General features: G+C 40.6%; 1 protein-coding gene across 3 annotated transcripts in view; it reads left to right on the forward strand.

Moving 5' to 3' along the window:
- The window catches only part of ptn (pleiotrophin), a 164,942-nt gene that overhangs the window by 40,077 nt on the left and 105,274 nt on the right, over positions 1-19,591 (forward strand). The window contains exon 2 of one of the 3 annotated variants that reach the window (XM_066669410.1): positions 3,646-3,822. The exons of the other annotated variants lie outside the window; for them this stretch is intronic. Within the exon in view, the coding sequence (XP_066525507.1) occupies positions 3,725-3,822 (98 nt within the window). The 5' untranslated portion in view covers positions 3,646-3,724. The remainder of the gene's footprint in view (positions 1-3,645; positions 3,823-19,591) is intronic. 3 annotated transcript variants of the gene reach the window in all.

Here is a 19,591-nt window from a genome sequence, read left to right on the forward strand (position 1 = left end):
GTACATTTTTTTAACAAAAGCTACAACCATATCATCGTTTCTTTTTAAATCATCACTATACATAGACATAATTTGATTAAAAGTATATCCTTTAACTATATGATATAAAAAGAATACACAATGTTGTCCGCAACAAACAGATTCGAACCTCTGAACTTGTTTAGAGTTATGTATTATTTCCAAACAGTTCCTTTTTAGAAAATAATAAATAGATTCAGGAAAGACGGGTGAATTTGGATGATTTCCGTATGAATCAAAAAAATATCCTGTGGTTTCATTGATGACGTATAATCCCAGCCAATGGCCCCCTGGCATGTGACTCGGGTCGGTATTTACGATGAACAAAGCAGGAAACTGTTTCAATCTGTTCTCAGGTAACTCATCACTAGCAAAAACACTGTAAAAGACTTTTCTTAGAGACGGACAACTTCTCATCAACTCTGTAAGTTCTCCAGTATCCATGATTATTGATAATCTATGAGAACGTTTCGACGATTGTTGATTTCCAAAATTGAATCAAAACTGGCATACACAATTAGATTCACAGTCCTCGGAAGAGGGTTTCGAAATCTGAGTTCCAATCTCATATTACCCGACTTTATTAAAGACAGATGCTGCCCGCAGTCATCATCGGGTGTCAGGTTGAATGCGATCAGTGTGTAACCTTGGGTGTAGTCTTATAGACAACCCCTTGTTTATAGACAACCCCTGATCTTTAAGTTGTTTTCCTGAAGATAAAATTAACGAATGAAACTCACGGACTACATTCCCGTTTTGAAAATCCGGTTGGAATGGTTTTGCAGGATGTTGTGTTCCATCTACATAGAGAGCTATAAACTCTGTATCGTAATGTTTAAAATTAAATGGATTTTTATTGTATGCCCCGCTGAAAGCGTCATTGTCGACCATTCCGAAAATTAATGTTTTAGGAAGGGGTCCGAGGAACAGGTTCTCTTGGGTACAAATACGACTGCCTGCGGGTAGACTGAAAGTTTTCATACAGACCCTTTCTAATGGATATTTAGCGGTGGCATTGAGTAACGCCTGCGCATGACCCAGTTTCACAGCTGGAGAAACTGTTACTTTTTTCACAAATAGTGATGCTGAGAGTAATTTCAGTTTGTAATCCCTCGGTCCTTCTTTCATTAGACAAAATTCCTCTTTACTTCGAACCATTTTAATTTTTAAATCAACTCCGTTTAGTAAAAGTTTATCTTGAAAAAATATATCAGAGTGGATGTGTCCAATCAAATCAAAAGTTTTGCTTTCCGAGCTGAAAAGAGCCCTGTTTTTAATCCGTTATTACGACCTTGAAGATCCGTCACGTCCATCTGACCGGCTGTATCTTTATAAAACAATCCGGTTGAAAATTGCGTTTGCAAGGCGTCTGTGCCATAATTCAAAATACACTCCATTTTTGATCTGTATGGATATGTATTACTTGATTGGCTGATGAGACGATCCCCGAGCATAACATCTACTTGTGAAAATAGAGATGCTATTGGATAGTTAATAACTCCAACCTTGGCATCGTTAGCAATGTTGGACCCGTCAGGATTTGTGATCTTACAACTTAGATGTAAAAAGGTGTTGTTCAAATCCAAGTAATCTTCACCGTTACCAGCTACGTAAAACTCCAAGGGTCCGTTATCCGTTAACTCTTGCTCACAGGTACGTAGTGTGGCTTGTCGTAAGTTATTGTGACAATTTCGTTGTTCTCACCGGTTATATGTACACATCTCAACAAAGGGACAAAACTATCCCCTACCCTTAGCTAGTACTTAGCTAGTATCAGTGTGCTGAGATGAAGTCTCAAGGAAGACAAATTATATACAACAGGGTGCAAACCCAGAGCATGAGTAGTTTTGATTTTGTTAGCACCAGCATCTAGCATCACGATTAACGAAACTTTCATACTTAAATTTAAAGCCATTTAGGATACCAATTCGACAAAACTGATGTTCAACATGTACGCTCAATGTTTTCAGAGTTATTTTCCGAGCATATGACTTACTGACCTGTATAAAACAGGTGAAAACACGGACAGGAGTCAGTTTCTGTCTTACTTGCAGGCTGGTTGTTTCCCTGAGAAAAACCAACCGCTATTGCTTTACCTCCTGTCTCAAGCGCCCCCCTAGTGGCTGAATTAGGGAATACTAACTCATGCTCTGCTCAAAAGAAAACATATCAGGCAAACATATCCAAATAAAACATTTTGTAAAACACACTTCCATCACACAAAACAATTATACATATAAACATAAAATCTTATGTGTCACATACTCCCCAACAAAAAGAAATTGTCTCCTGACATTTTTACCCCCTTTTCCCACATAACTAGTGATTTCTTCTTCTTCTCCTTTTTTTTTTTATTAGATGTAAATTGGAATGTAGTATAGCCGACAAGTGTTAGGGTGTACCATGTAGGGTGAGATACCATGGCATGGTGGAATAACCCCAGAGTAATACTGATACCTTCTGTCTGGGAGGTATGGTGGCTGGGAAACATTAACAGTGTTTACAGAGGTGTGCATCTGAAATGATGGCTGGCCTAATGTGTCATAAGTTAAATATCTAGCTGGCTGTCTGTCACGAACAGACCTTCTGCATGAAGTCACTGGGTTTTCAGTACTAGGTGTCATGGGAGGTCCATGCTGTACATGATCTCCTGGACTAAGTACTCCACTTTCACCCTCATTTACAGTTGGTTGACTCATGGACACACCAGACTCTCTCCTTTGAACATGTGTTATCTCCTCAAGGTCATTTTTGAGTCTTCAAGTTTGTCTCCCTCGTATGTTCTCTCTCTCTTTCATAAGATCTGTTTCACGAACCGGTTCTCTCTCTCTCAACAATCCTCTGTCTTGATGTTCTCTCTCTCTAATAGGTTATCTATAGATCATCTCAATCTGGGGTTCAGGAGGGATTTGACTTGTTGGGGGCCCACCAGTGGGTACAACTTGGTATGGGTCCCTCTCTCTCAGGATATCTTAGCCAGTAGTATGTGGAAGGGTTATCATCTTCCGAATCAGATTAACTCTGTTGTCTCTCGCTTGCACAGTTCCTAACACTTGAGTGCTTTTGACTCCCTTGTGACTTTGGTGCAACGGATTTGGTTCTTGTGGGTGATATATCAACAGGTAGGTCATTAACCAGATGTAACAAGTTCCTGTGCAGAACACGTGACTTGGACCTATCAGTCTCCAAGACCACTCTGTACACAGGGCTATCACGAATCTGGTCTTGCACCACATAAATTGCCTGTTCCCAATAGGACCTCAACTTGCCTGGGCCACCTCTTTCACTTAAGTTCCGTACAAGGACACGGTCTCCTGGTCGTAGTACAACTCCTCTGACCCGCTGGCCATAATATTTTTTTCCATGTGCTCCCGACTGCCTACTGTTCTCTGAAGCGATCCGGTAAGCCTCTGTCATGCGTTCAGCCCATTTCTCTGCATAGCCACGGGGTGTCTTAGCCTCTTCTTCACTTCTCAAACCAAATAACAAATCAACTGGCAAACGTGGGTGTCGACCAAAAAGCAAATAAAAAGGAGAATAATTTGTTGCTTCATGACGTGTGCAATTATAGGCATGCACAATTTGGGGGAGGTACTCACCCCACTGTCCCTTCTCTTTTTCCTCCAGGGTCCTCAACATCTGCAGAATAGTGCGATTAAATCGCTCTTGCTGGATTACCCTGAGGGTGATATGGGGTAGATCTCGAATGCCTTACTCCACTCAATTGCTGCAAGGTCCGAAAAAGGTCATTCTCAAATTCACGACCTTGGTCATGATGAAACTTGGCCGGAAACCCAAATCTTGGTATGTAGTCATTAAAAATCTTTTCTGCTGCCATCTTTCCAGATTTGTTACGAGTCTTATAAGCCTGAGCATACCTAGTAAAGTGGTCAACTATGACTAAGATATACTCGTAACCACCCTTACTAGGCTCCAAGTGAAGGTAATCAATTGAAACAAGCTCCAGAGGTGAGCTAGTGGTTATGCTTGTCATGGGCGCCCGTACATGCACCACAGGCTTTTTCTGTTTTATGCATCGGCATTGTCGGGTTACATAGGCCTCAATCTCGTGCTTCATGTGGGGCCAGTAAAATCATTCTCTAGCCAGGCTTAGAACTCTCTCTGTGCCAATGTGTCCCATATCATCTTGTAAATGTTGGAGGACCAAAGACTTGTACCTGGCAGGTAAAACCAGTTGTTGCCTTCCAACTGTTTTCCGATATAGAAGGCCATTGTCCATCTGGAGTCTTCCCCACACATGCGTCAATTTCCTGACTGCCCCTACTGCACACCGTCTCATCTCATTTGTGAGTACGACAGCTGATTCTTTTAACTTTATTATCTCACCTATTGATGAGTCTTTTCTCTGAGCTTCTTGCAGCTCAGATGGGTCGATTGCAGGCATAGCCCATTTAATATTAGGCTCTAGTTGGTCAGCTTGGTTCAGGGTCATAGCAGCAATCTAGGCCACATCTTGGGTTTCTCCTGCACGACTGCCTTCCCATGTAGCACTGACAACTTCCCTGGGGAGCTCTTCAGTACACTCTGTGACATAGCAATCAATGTCCAGTGGGCACCGAGCGAGAGTGTCGGCATCCGCATTAACCTAGCCAGGCCGGTAACGAATGTCAAAGCAGAAGTCAGACAACTCTCCAATCCAATGATGAGCTGTTGCATTAAGTTTTGCGGTGCTCATAACATATGTTAAGGGGTTGTTGTCCGTGTAAATGGTGAAATGCGAAGCATAGAACAAGTGGTCGTGAAATTTCTCACAAACTGCCCATCACCCGGAGCTTGCCATTTTGCCGTTGGTATAGAACAGCTCCCAACCCTTTGTCAGATGCATCCGTATGAAGTACAAAAGGAAGCTCAAAGTCAGGATAGGCAAGAACTGGTGGGGTTGTCAGTACATTAATCAGCCGACATAGAATCTCCTGATGTTCTGATGTCCACTGCACTGGTGATCGAGAAGACAGCTGCATACCCCTTCCTCTCTGTACCTTTATTTGCAACTGTTCTGGGTGTTTGCTCACCTGAAGCAATTCATAAATAGGTTTGGCGATTCATGAAAAATCTTGGATGTATGAGCGGTAATCGCTCAAAAATCCAACAATCCTCCTTACATCCCCTACCGTTATAGGTGTTTTGTACTTCAGAGCATGTACAGCTTCCAGATTCTTTTTTAAAGAACTCACACTTGGTTGGTCTAAGCTTGACACCGTGACACTGGAGAGCCCTGAGAATTTTCCTGAGTCCCTCAACATGCTTCTCAAATGTCCGTGCATAACACAAAATATCATCCAAGTATGGAATGCAACACTCGTCTCTGAGTGACCAAAGCATGCTTTCCATAACGTTGAAATGCTGCTGGAGTGTTGGTCAAACCAAAAGGAATACGCACCCACTCATACAGGCCCCAGGGGGTGACAAAAGCGGTGAGATGTCGTGACCCTTCAGCTATCAACCCCTGGTGGTATGCTTTCCCTTGTTCTAAAATGGAAAACCAGTTGTACCCACCGAGGGTTAGATCTTGAATTCTTGGTAATGGGTGCCTGTCGGGCACTGTTCGCTGGTTTAGGAGCCTGTAATCAATACATAGCCGGAGGTTACCATCTTTCTTGCGCACACAGACAACAGGTGCTGAATAGGGAGATTTTGATTTTACGATCCACCCCTTCGCCAGCAGATCCTCAATGTACTCTTTTACCTCCTTATAGAGTTGTCTTGGGATTGACGTGTACGTCTTCTGAACAGGTGTGTTATCCTTGAGAGTGATAGACATTTGGAGGCTAGGTATACAACCTATGTCATTTTCATCCTGTGCAAAGGCCTTTGACTCCTCACGTAGCATCCGTTGGACCACCATTTGCTGCTCTTCTGTTAACTGAGAAACATCTACTGGTGGGTCCCAGAGGTCTTCAGCACTTCCACTTCCCTTTTGAGTCTTGGTTGTGTCTACCTTATTGGCTCTCACTTGAATTGGAGACTCTCCCTGACTCAAGTCATTAGTAAGAATAATCTTAGCTACATGATGAATATTCCCTAAAATCATTTTGGAGGGCATAACAATATCCTGTTTTGTGTGGTTACCAATGGGTACTCTCACGTAAGGGATATTGTCCTTGCAAACTGGCAGCAAACTGTCTCCAATGTCCAATTGCTGCACCTGAATGTTGTTTTCATCTGGTTCAAAGAGTACAAGGGAACTGTGCATGTTAAAGTCAGCAGGCATTCTACACTTCACATGTCTAACCTGACCAGATGGGATAACTGCATTAATAACATGTCCTATTTTCAATCGGCTCACTACAACTTTGAGGTCATTGGTCCCCCGTGTCTGGATGAAGTTTATGAGTGCTTTAGCTGTGTCATCCTGGATTTCCATTGCACCCTGAAGCAACCTCACTGGGCCCAGAATCAGCTGCTCAATCACATTGAACCCAAGAAGAGGCTAATCAATAGGCACACTGCTCACTAGGAAGGGTACATGTACTGACAAGTTTGGGTCACTGTTACCTGGGAGGCTCACCAGTACTCCAAATCAAATCAAATCAAATCAAATTTATTTATATAGCGCTTTTCACAACTGATGTTGTCACAAAGCAGCTTCACAGAATTCCAGTAAGACAAAGATTTGACATGAAATGTAAAAACAAATGTAAACCCTCAAGTGAGCAAGCCAGGGGCAACAGTGGCAAGGAAAAACTCCCCCAGCTGAGGAAGAAACCTTGGGAGGAACCAAGGCTCACAAGGGGTGACCCATCCTCCTCTGGTCAATCTACTGGTGATGATAGTTAGTAGTCCATGAGAACTTCAGTGTAGGGACAGCTTCAAGGCACTTGGTGGTTGCTGGAGCGTGGGCAGCTGGTCTGAAGCATGGAGGAGGGTCTCGACAGTCATCCATCAGTGTCCAGACAGACAGGTGGGCAGTCGTTTACTCGGAAAGATGTAAAGGGATGGAATTAGTTTTGAACTGTTTTGTGTTTGTAAAGTAGAAAATATGAAAATTTCCAGAGTGTGGCTAATGACTCAGGCAGATCTGACTATGACAGCTTTAACTAAAAGGAGAGAACCAGGAGGACACACAGACACGGGAGCATCCTGAAACACTGGCATCCCTCCGCTCCACCGTCAACAAACCTGAGTGATCGCGAAAAGCGACGGGACGACAGCACCAGCGTCTCAGTTTACTATAATTCCCTGTGTCCATGGACCCCCCAGATCTGCCGCCTTTATCTATGGGGGAGCATTAGCTACCAAAAGATAAACTAAAAAAATGTGTTTTTAGCCTAGATTTGAAGATTGCGACTGTGTCTGAGTCCCGAACATTTTCTGGAAGATCATTCCAGAGTCTGGGGGCTTTATAAGAAAAGGCTCTTCCCCCAGCTGAGGCCTTCTGAATTCTGGGAACAATTAAAAATCCAGTATTCTGTGATCTGATTGAACGTGGAGGCTCATAATAGGAAATTGTATCTTGAAGATATTCAGGAGCAAGCCCATGTAGAGCTTTATATGTTAATAACAAAATTTTGTAGTCAATGCGGAATTTAACAGGCAGCCAATGAAGTGATGATAAAACTGGGCTGATATGTTCAAATTTTCTAGTTTTAGTGAGGACCCTAGCTGCAGCATTTTGAACTAGTTGAAGTTTTCTTAAATTGCTGCTGGTGCATCCTGACAGTAGTGTGTTACAGTAGTCAAGCCTTGAAGTAATAAAGGCATGTACTAATGTTTCTGCGTCCTGGAGGGATAAGGCATTTCTAATCTTAGCAATATTGCGAAGATGTAAAAAAGCTGTCCTAGTGATACTACCTATGTGTTGATCAAATGATAAATCCGGGTCAATTATGACACCAAGATTTTTTGCTGCTGAACCAGGTTTAACTGGAAAGTCAGCTAGATTTAAAATTAAATCTGATAATTTATTTCTTGCCACTTTTGGACCCAAAAGCAGGACCTCTGTTTTGTTGCTGTTTAGAAGGAGGAAGTTACGTCTTTTACACAGTCCTCTATTTTCTTTAATCTCTGTTTGTCATCAGGCTTGGCTGAAATATACAATTGTGTGTCGTCTGCGTAACAGTGAAAGTTAATGTCATGGTTTCTTATAAATGTGCCTAGTGGTAACATGTATAATGTAAATAATAATAGTCCTAAAATAGAGCCTTGTGGAATTCCAAATCTTACTTTAGAATAATTTGAATTTAGATTGTTTACTTTTACGAATTGATAACGTTCCGTTAAGTAAGATTTGAACCATAATAGGGCTGTCCCTGTGATTCCAACCATGTTTTCTAACCTTTCTATGAGAATATTGTGGTCTATTTTATCGAAGGCTGCGCTTAGGTCAAGAAGCACCAACAGGGATACGTGGCCTTGATCAGAGGCAAGAAGAAGATCATTTGTTATCTTGACTAGAGCTGTCTCTGTACTATGATGTTGCCTGAATCCAGATTGGAATTTTTCATATATATGATTCTTATGTAGATATGAACTAAGTTGTTGTGCCACAGCTCTTTCTAAGATCTTGGACAGAAATGGCAAATTAGAAATAGGCCTGTAATTAGACAGTGTACTAGCAACAAGATTTGGTTTCTTGATCATAGGTTTAATAACTGCTAGTTTAAAAGCTTTGGGTACATGGCCCAGACTAAGTGATGAGTTTACTATAGTTAAAAGAGGATCAATAATAGCTGGTAGTACTTCTTTGAGCAATTTTGTGGGAATTGCATCAAGTGTGCAAGTTGTACAGTTTGCCGAGGTGATAATCTCCTCTAGTTCTAATTGTGGGAGTGGGTAAAAGGTTTCAAGTCTTTCTTTTACAGTTATATTATGTTTTATATCATTCACATCGGGTGGCAGCCAGGATGGATTTGATCCTGTGGCTTGAGTTTGTTGTCTAATATTCTCAATTTTATTATTAAAAAAGTCCATAAAATCTTTACTGGTGAGAGTTGCTGGAATTAGTTGTTCAGAACCTGCTTGATTTTTTGTAATTCTAGAAAACACACTAAACAGTGCTCTCAGATTATTTTTATTATGGGAGATCAGCGAGGCCAGATATGCTGAGCGAGCTTTAGTGAGGGCATTTCTATACTCTATAAGGCTGTCCTTCCAGGCAGAATAGAACACTTCAAGCTTGGTTGATCGCCATTTCCGCTCTAGTTTTCGTAATGTTTGTTTTAAAGTACGGGTCTTATCATTATACCATGGTGCGAGCTTTTTCTGTCTTATACTTTTATGTTTAAGTGGTGCTACCTTTTCTAAAGTAGATCGACAGGTATTTTCTAGGTAATCAGTTAGTACATCTAGGTCCATTGGGTCTGATGGAGTTGGAACTGGGGTCGGTAGTTCTGGTAGGTTTTCTATAAATTGTAGGGCGGTAGATGGTTTTATTATACGCCGTGTAGAATAGCGAGGGTTCTTACATATATTATGGCTAAAACGTAGCTCATATGAAATTAAGTAATGATCGGAGATTGCTGAGGATTGCGGTAGGATATTAATTTTGTCAATGTTAAGACCTAGTGTCAGAACTAAGTCTAAAGTGTGGCTGCAGTAGTGTGTAGGCCCTGTTACATTTTGAGTAATACCAATAGAGTCTAAGATTGAGGTAAATGCCTTTTTTAGTGGGTCACTTTCCTTCTCAAAATGGATATTGAAATCTCCTACAATTATAACTTTATGATTGCACACCGCTAGGTTTGTAGCAAAATCGCTGAATTCTTTCAGAAATTCTAAGTAAGGCCCTGGTGGTCTGTAAATGTTGCATAATAAAAATGCGTCCTTTTTTGTGACCGGATTTGTAATAATAGTGGAGAGAACCTCAAAAGAAGAGAAGGTGTCACATTGTTTAAGACTAATTTCTAGGGTATTTTGGTAAATTACACATACTCCACCTCCTTTGCCTGATATTCTTGGGCTATGTGCATAATTATAGCTTAGGGGGGTGGCTTCATTTAGTGCTAAATATTCATTTGGTCTAACCCACGTTTCCGTGAGACAAAAAACATTGAATTTATGATCACTTATAATATCATTTACAATGAGTGCTTTTGAGTTTAGTGATCTTATGTTGAGTAACCCAAATTTTAGTTCTGAGGTGTTGCTGCTAGGTGTTGTGTATGATTTAATATTGATTAGGTTGCTGAAACAGGCTGATTTTGTTTTTCTACTTTTACATTTAGTTCGGGGGAAAGACACAGTCTCAATGCAGTTGAACCTGGGTGACGCCTCAAGACAGTTCGCAGACGGTCGGTTTAGCCTGTCTGTCTGCGGCCTGGTCCCGGCTCTGGATTGTCAGCAGCTATCTACACTACTCTGCTGACTAACTAAAAGACTATGTGCTATGCTGCAAGAAAGTAAGGCAGCACCCTCCCGCGTGGGGTGGATACCATCCCTACCTATAAGACCAGGCTTGCCCTCAAAACGTAACCAATTGTCTATAAAGCCCACTTGATTTTCGGAACACCACTTGGACATCCAGCAGTTTAACGCCCAAAGTCTGCTTTAAGCTTTGTCGCCACGCCGCATTGGTATGGGGCCAGAGCAGATTACGGCATCGGACATCGTCTGGGCCAGTTTAATCACCTCTGTAATATTACCCTTAGTTACCTCAGACTGCCGCAGACGAATATCATTGGCCCCTACATGAATGACTACCCTCGAATATCTCCTATTAGCTAACAGTCTAAGGTTGCCATTAATATCCGGCGCTCTGGCTCCCGATAAACAGCTAACTGTTACTGCCAGCGCCCCTAAAGGAGTAGCTAATTTCACGTGTCGAACAATAGAGTCTCCTATAACCAGAGCACTCTTAACAGGCTCCTCAGCGGGTGCTTCGCTGAGCAGGGCAAACCTGTTTGACACGCGAATCGGAGGAGCGTGGTGTCCCGGTGGGCTAGCTTTGGCCTCAGCGTTAGCATCAGCCTTAGCTTTCCGGCTATGACGCCGAGACGTCACCCATTCACCCCGCTGTGAGGGCTCTAACGCCGGAGTCGTGGGGGTGCTAACTCTCCCTAAGGCACCCGGAGTTGCTAACACTGAATCTCGCTGTTTATCCCTCAACAATAATAAGCTCCGGATGCGCACTTCTAACTGGTCCACTTTATCCACCAGAGAGCTAACTAGCTGACACTTAGTGCAAATACAACCACTATCTTTATCGCTAGAGGTGGAAAAGGGGGTTAAACTAAACATGCCACACTCTGAGCAGGCAAAACAGCCAGTAGTAGCCATGGAATTGCAGGTACTTACCGTTTTTAGTGGATTTTAGTAACTTACACCAAGAACGTTACTCCAGGGTCCGGTGGCAGTTTTAGTGCCTCTGTAATGAATATTCCTGCGGAGACAATCTAAAAGATAGATCTATGGATGGTTAATAGGTTATAAAAACAGATATAAATATAGAAATAACAATGGAAACGAGTAAACAGGAAAACCCGAGCGATCAAAACAGCTTCCAAACGGGTACAGAAACAGCCCAACCCATCCATCATATGGTAATGGTTCACCATTCACACCAAGTACACTCAAGGCTTTCTTCCCTATTAGTTCAGTCAGTGGCCGCACTCTATGATCTGGTAGGTAGTTCTTCACCCACTGACAGTCAAGGATACTGACTTGAGCCCCAGTGTCTAATAAAGCCTATATCACATAGATGATCATCTATGGAGGTAACACTTAACCATACATTTTTTTCCAACTGGGCTGCCCTCTCAAGAGGCTGGACATCCTTGTGGGGAAAAGCGGAAGCTGCACAATGGGCATTCACTTGGTTTATTTCTCCATGTCTAATACCAGGCTCAGGGGATCTCTTCTCATGCTGCGTACTAAAAAGGTGAGCATTGGCTTGGGCTGGGCCAGTTGTTCTTGTCATCCCCTTTTTCTTGAGACATCCAACCGCTCTATGACCTTCATCGCCACACACAAAACAATGTTGACATGGGCTTACTCCTTGCTCCATACACTTTGGGCAACTATGGGGCCTCGTTGGGCGGTTGAAATTGAACTTGTTTGGCATTCTTTGAGATGCAGATTCAATTGACTTTTCATGGAGAAGAGACTCAACAGCTTTAGTCAGTGCTTCCACCTTATCACTCAGCTCCTGTTCTGTTTTACTCTTTGTCTTTGCTTTGTCTGCTGCAGATTTACCAGCTTCATTGTCTGATTCAAGATGAGCACTGTGTGCATGTGTTATCTTTTGACGAGAGCAATAACCTAGTCTTCTCTGTCTCTCACTCTCCTCACTAGATATCTGGTTCACTAACTTCAGCAGTGTATCATCAGGCACGCCATACTCAGAAGTGGCTTAAGCTCCTTTCGGATATCACTGTACTTGGGGTGAAGGCCCTGAGAGACTGTTCTGAGAAACACATTCTGGACAGTGCGTGGCTCATACTCAATGTCAGTGGAATTGTGTCTTGATGCAAAACTCTTTGCTTTAACCCTATCATCCTGTACAAAAACTGCTGTGGGCTTTCGTGTTCATGCTGTTTAGTACTCATTAACTCCTGAAATAATTCACTGCCACTTCTTTCACTTAAGTGGGAGTGCAGGAAGCTTTTAAGCTCTATCACTGAGAGGTCAACTTTGTTAATGAGCATATCTTTAAACTGCCCTGGTTTGATGATTCTGAGAACTACTTGAATTACCTCACTCTCTGTATGGTTGGTTCAAAGCCCCTCATCAATCTGCTTGCTCAGGCTGTGGTAACTGATATCAAAAACATTGTCACCAACCTGCCCCCCTTGAATTCTGAATTCTCTGTGATGTAAAAAGGGCAAGTCCCTTAAAGAGACAAAACCTTCAGGCTTAGGTGATGTTGATGTGGTTTGTGTTAGAATTTTGGATAGGGTCATGTTGTGCTGAGTGCATTGTACTGATTGGGCATAAGAATATCTGTACGTGGTGGGATTACTGAAGTAAGCCTAGGTTTCACAGGTGGCGTGTCTGATAATGTTTTGAGCTCAGCTAATTTCTTACCCAAAGCATCATATTCTGCCATTAAGCTCTGATACAAATGCATCTGTGGGTCAACTAGATCACCCGGAGGAGAGTTGTGTGTTGTGTCATTTCAGATTGAGTCAGTTCTCTAGTGTCAGAAGGAGTTAATACATTAACTTCACTCTCTAAAACACTGGGTTGATTCTTTAAAGTTACAGCTCGTCTCACTACGAGATCCTCAATGATATCTTCCAAATGACAAAGCTGAGACATTCCCTCATCCTCTAATTCCAGCAATGTTTCACAATGTGTGTAAGCAGATATGTAATCATAACAACTCTCTTCATCACCTCTTATTACCTTTGAAAAATTAAGGTCAGATACTGGTGTAATGTTCTCTGCAACTTGAAAGAGTTCATCTGCAGTCAGCATGTGAAGACTCTTCTTAATCTTCCAAGTCAGCCTTTTTCATTCTCCATCATTTCTACTTTGACCCTCATCACCATCCATCTTTCACCGTTGTCCAGCACCTTTGGAGATGCTGTGTCTCACCCCTTCAGCTAGGATTCCCTCACTCTCTGGTAACCTCTGCTGCTTTAGCTGAACACTATGCATTCACTACTCTGGAACTGGAGCTCGTCAGTTTGGGTTCGTAAATTTATGGATCAACACCAACAGACGTCAGTTGATCCCAGCGGTGCCTCCAAATATTGTTACAGGTCCCTCCCTGGAGAGGTCCCTGTATACATAAACCTGTATAAAACAGGTGAAAACACGGACAGGAGTCAGTTTCTGTCTTACTTGCAGGCTGGCTGTTTCCCTTCTTTATTTTCATTAATTTCTCATCAAAAAACATTCTTCAATAAATCATTAAGCAATATTCTTAAATACATCTCTTAGATCTTCCATTAAATACAATTTGAAGAGACGAAACTAAGTTTCTATATCGTGTGACCAAATATTTGTGCATGGATATCTGCTTTAATTCACCCGAGGTTCCTTCACTCTTTTTATGAATTGAAATACAACTGATACATGTATAGATACGTATATGTACTTCACAGCCTGTATTTTTATGCAAAAGCTTAAACAGTTTTTATCACAACAAAATAAACATGAAAACCTTAAATAACCACAGATTTACTTCACAGAACCCTCCCTACCATAGCAAAACATTCACAACACCTCACCAGCTCAGCTCTAATTTGGCACATACCCTTAGCTAGTACTTAGCTAGTATCAGTGTGCTGAGATGAAGTCTCAAGGAAGACAAATTATATACAACAGGGTGCAAACCCAGAGCATGAGTAGTTTTGATTTTGTTAGCACCAGCATCTAGCATCACGATTAACGAAACTTTCATACTTAAATTAAAAGCCATTTAGGATACCAATTCGACAAAACTGATGTTCAACATGTACGCTCAATGTTTTCAGAGTTATTTTCCAAGCATATGACTTACTGACCTGTATAAAACAGGTGAAAACACGGACAGGAGTCAGTTTCTGTCTTACTTGCAATTCCAATAAAACATTTTCTAAAACACACTTCCATCACACAAAACAATTATACATATAAACATAAAATCTTATGTGTCACAAATACACTTAAAAAATCATCACAATGGGATGTGTCTTTATCACAGTCCCTGTAACAAACAACATTATGGCAAAGTTAACAGTTGCATATATTGTTTAAAAGAAACTAAATAAGGCCACACTTCAGATCTCTAAGCAGGTCTAGGTTTTTTGATTCAGCCGTACTTGGGCAATGCTGTCTGGTACGTTAGCAGTTACTTGTTTTCAATGGGATGAAAGATTCTAATACCTAAAAACAGCATGCTCTATTTATTGGGAGTTTGAAACACAATCCAAAATGAACCACTATCTGGCCCAATCTTTGCATTTAAATCATTCATCGTGAATCAGTGGCTCAGCAACGGCCAAGAAACAGAATCTGGAGGTTTGTGGATGATGGAGAGACCTCTGAATGTTGAACAGCATGAAAAGGGGATGTTGTTCTGTTGCCTTACTTTTGCTGTTTCATGTGTATTACTTAAGGTGGAACTGACTTTGGCCATTATCCTTCAATAAATGTAAACACATACTGAAAGTGCTACAAAACTAAACAGCTCAAGTAATAAAAGAGTTTCTCTGGTAATTTAAACAGTGAGAAGAAACTTACAGACAATTTAAACTTCAGCCATGAACAACGTACAGTCGACTTCTGACTCAAACTTTACACTCCACCTTAAAAGATGTGGCGCTTCTGGATAAAAACAAACCAGGAGGGGAGTTTGTTTTGCTGTAAGAACAATAGTTCTCCAAAGTAATCTACGTTACAACTAATACAGTCAAATAACCCCAGCCATGTTCCAACATCTAATATAGCTTTCACAGAACACTAAAGGGTGAACAAACTTCCTTCTAAAACCCTTGATTTTAGAAGGAACAGAAGATGAGCTGGTGTCTACAAACCCTTGACTCTTTGCATATTTTCTATGCTTAAAAGTTTTGAACAAAAGGTGTGAAAATGAATGAACAGCTAATGTCAGGTTAGCATGGCGCTTGAGTTGAAGAGTAAATTAGTCGAAGAGTATCATAGACTATCTTTGCTTTTTAAAACTCTAGTGAGTATTGCAGATGAGTGCCTGGGGTTGATGTGGGCAGGAATTTGCTTGCTCTGAGACAGAGGATTTGATCCAAACAGGATTATTAAAGATATTATGACTGCTGTTAATCAGAGAGAAAGCATGTCATGGGGACTTAAATGAGTGTGTCTTGCTCAGGGCAAGGAGCATAAAGTAGCTGATGAAATGTGCACTGCCTTACAGAGAAGCTTGTATTGATCTAAAGTTAAGGTCAATAAAGCAGGCAGTTGTGATAAATACATATATATATATGGAATATTATATGGAATGGCATCATTTGCACCAGCAAAAACAACTTGGAGTACCTTTTATATTGTGACTGATATTGCTGAAGCATTTTAGACCATTACTTTTGATTAATCTCACACTCAGGCCCATATACAGAAAAGATGATAATTAGTTAATTATTGAAATTCTTTAGTGAAAATCCTCATTATGCAAGATGTAAAAAAATATAGATATTTGAAAAAAATATAGATATTTGACCCGCTGAGTCTTCTGTAGTAGTGCAATGTGTGTGTTTGGGGGGCGGTAATCAGGAAACTAACTTGTCAGTATCATGTAATATTTTCATTTTTCTCTTCAACCTATTTAACGTCCAGATGGCATTCCCTTTTCTACACAATTTACAGTATTTGTGGAAATATATATCCAAGGATGGGGGTATTTTACAAATCAGGATTGCGCTACAAATGTGGCGAAATGCTGTTCTTTCTGGTTTGCTTACGTTCAAGAGTGCATTGACTTTTAAGGTGAAATGGTACATTTAAGGGAAACAATGACATTGCTTTTTGTTTATGGCTGAAGTTTAACTTGTCTCTAAATTTTATTCACTGTTTAAATTACCACAGAATCTCTTTTGTAACATTTACTGAGTTTTGTAGTAATTTTGGTCTTTCATAAAGTTAGCTGTCTCCCACATTTGGAGATACTTTTACCTGGATCTGGATCCAGTGATCTGGAACAGCAAAAAAAATAGTTTTTTTTTTTCTTTTTTCAATTGAACCCATCTATGGAGCAGGAATAGAGCAATATTCTCAACATAATCAAGATTATGAGGCTATTAGCAACATATCTTAGGTTATATATGATAAAAGCATGTTGGGGCGAGCTCTCCTGTAAACACATAGACAATGAACTGAAGGCCCCTGAAGGGGTACTGTACAGAACAAAATCTAATGCTGATTGGAATCTGATTATCGGGTGGGACAAAGTATCTTAGCAGAGCCTGGTTATCACTGTGGTACAATGAGAAAGAAAAAAATGTCCTCTGTTTCTCTTTTCATAGCACGTCACCTCATCAGGCCCTAATAAACAAACATATAGTGCATACTATAGCCCAGGTGCTCACAGAAGCTGCAAGTCTCACAGAAGCTGTGACTAAATAATTCTATAAAATATTTGCTATAAACATTTGCTTTTCACAATTATTTTCCTTAGTGTTCAGGCATGGTGGAGCAGCAGGTAGTCACACAGCTCCAGGGACCTGGAGGTTGTGGGTTCAAGTCTCACTCCGGGTGAATGTCTGTGAGGAGTGTGGTGTGTTCTCCCTGTGTCCGTGTGGGTTTCCTCCCACATTCCAAAAACACATGTTGGTAGGTGGACTGGCGTAGTGTCCGTAGGTGTAAGTGAATATGTGAGTGTGTCGCCCTGTGAAGGACTGGCACCCCTTCTAGGGTGTGTTTCCCACCTTACGCCCAATGATTCCGGGTAGGCTCCAGACCCACCGCAACCCTGAACTGGATAAGTGGTTACAGGCAATGAATGAATTAATGGATTTTCCTTAGTTGATTCTAAAGAGTGCAATGAGCAGCAGACTAAAAAAATTACAATGCCTACAATATAAAAAAATTATTCACAAGTAGTGGTTGGAACAAACCAGTTCATAAATGGTGCTTTGATTAACATGAATGGAACCTTTTTTTTTGGTGCTACCATTTTTAAAAAAAATGTCTATTATAACAAAGAACCATTTATATATACAGATATTTCTACTCTTTTTTTATATAGATCTTAATAAAGCATTTCTTAATAAAGCCTTTCTAAAGAAGAATCTTTATTTTTGGGAGTAGATGCCAGTTTCATATATAATCGTGCTTTCTGAGGCAGAATGTGTCCCATTTGCCCTGCCAATCTACTGCACATCTGGTCCTTAGCAGAGATTGATTTACTCAAATGCTCAAGCACAGTTTTCCATTATTTATTTCAAGGCAAATGTGGAAGGAAAGAGTTTGTTTTAGTTCCATTTTAGTTGGTGCTGCGTGCCTTTTTTTACTTTTCTTTTTTAATTTAAAACCAACTTTGATTTTGGCTGAACAGAGCATGTAAGTTGGAGTCCCTTTGGGCTTTGTGATGTTGTGTCCGAAGGATAGTCAATTGTGTCTTCATTGTGAATGTGATGCCAGCTGGAATGGAAAGCAGGTGGAGGGCTGATTGGAATGAGCGCAGTGAGGCGAGCTGCGTACCTGTGAGCTGCTCTCGCTGCAGTCTAATAGGCTGCTGTACACTAATGGGGTGAGGCAATGGCTCGGAATAACGGCCTAATGGAGACACATTTTGAAAGGGAGCCAGAGTAAAGCAGCTCCTCTCACGTGCTGGGAGTTTGTTGGACGTGTGCCCTGATTCATGCTGGTAATAATGGTAAACGTTCACATATTGGGCACAAATGATAACACAGGTGAGACTGTGGGCCAATGTAGTGGATAAAGTTAATTTCCTATTTCCCTCCTGTGCAGCTCAGTCCTCTGCGGCACTCCAGAGCGTTCAGGACTTTCATCATTAAAAATAACTTTACAGGCTAAAATGGTTTGGAATAATGAGGTGGTCATTCTTGAGGGAAATTACACATCATATGCTGCGGATTTGTTTATGTAAATGCATATTATTACATTAATAGAACAATAACACAGAGATGCATGGGTTTTTCTCTTCTGCCTCAGAACAATGTTGGCATAGTTTTTTATGCTGTTGCTATTTATTTATTTTTTTTTAAATAAACATATATGCACAATATGTTTCAGCCAATATTTTTTCTGAAGTGTAGACTATACATATGGGGCTTGTCCCCATTTGCTGCATAAACAGCTTCTATTCCTTTCAGTTGAAGTTGGAACATATAAGGATTTGACTGCATTCTGGCACACAGACATTAGGGGGGTCAGGTGCAGATGCTTGACATTTAGTTCTGGATCACAAAAACCAATCCAACTCCTCACAAAGTTATCCATGTTGTTGTTTTTTTGTGTGTGTGTACTGACTGGTGCTGTCAATATTAACGTGTTAATGCATGTGATTAATCTGGAAAATTAAATGTGTACATTTGTATTTTGAACGCAAATGAATAATATTACCAAATTTTGGCTAAAACAGCTTCCTACATTTCACTCATTTTCCAGAACCTAGTTGATGTATTAGTGATTTTATTTAGGTGATTTATTAAAGTGTCACATACCGTTAACATTATTTTTATGATGAAATATGGATTAATTCTAATAACTCTCAAATCATTCACTCTTACTCTCTCTCACTTTGTGCATGATTTTCTATAGCTTAATCCACTCTGTAAAAGCTAATGTTCAAAGAAATCAATAGGATTGAGTGGTTCTAATTTAAAAATATTGAAAAGATTCACTCAATTAAACTATTCAATTAAATTCAACAATTTCATTTTGAGTTGATGAAACTGTAAGCTGGAGCTGTGTGACTGCGACACTATCTGCTGTGCCACCGCACCGCCAGAATGTGCAATCAAACAAACAAAATTAATTTTTTAAAATAGGATTTTAATTTGCATTTAATTTGCTGTCCCTGGACTGAAGAGAGTCTCAAAACAGTCAGGAGCACAGAAGCCCCCTGACTCATTACATCTTGCATAAAGAGGAGAAAAAGTACATTATCCTCTCTTAGCCACATTAGCATTTTTGTCATGGGATTTAATGGAAATAAAAATTAAAAAAATTGAAATCTTACCTAGTGTTTCTT

The sequence above is a fragment of the Hoplias malabaricus genome, chromosome 4 (genome assembly GCF_029633855.1).
Source record: "Hoplias malabaricus isolate fHopMal1 chromosome 4, fHopMal1.hap1, whole genome shotgun sequence".
Taxonomy (NCBI): Eukaryota; Metazoa; Chordata; class Actinopteri; order Characiformes; family Erythrinidae; genus Hoplias; species Hoplias malabaricus.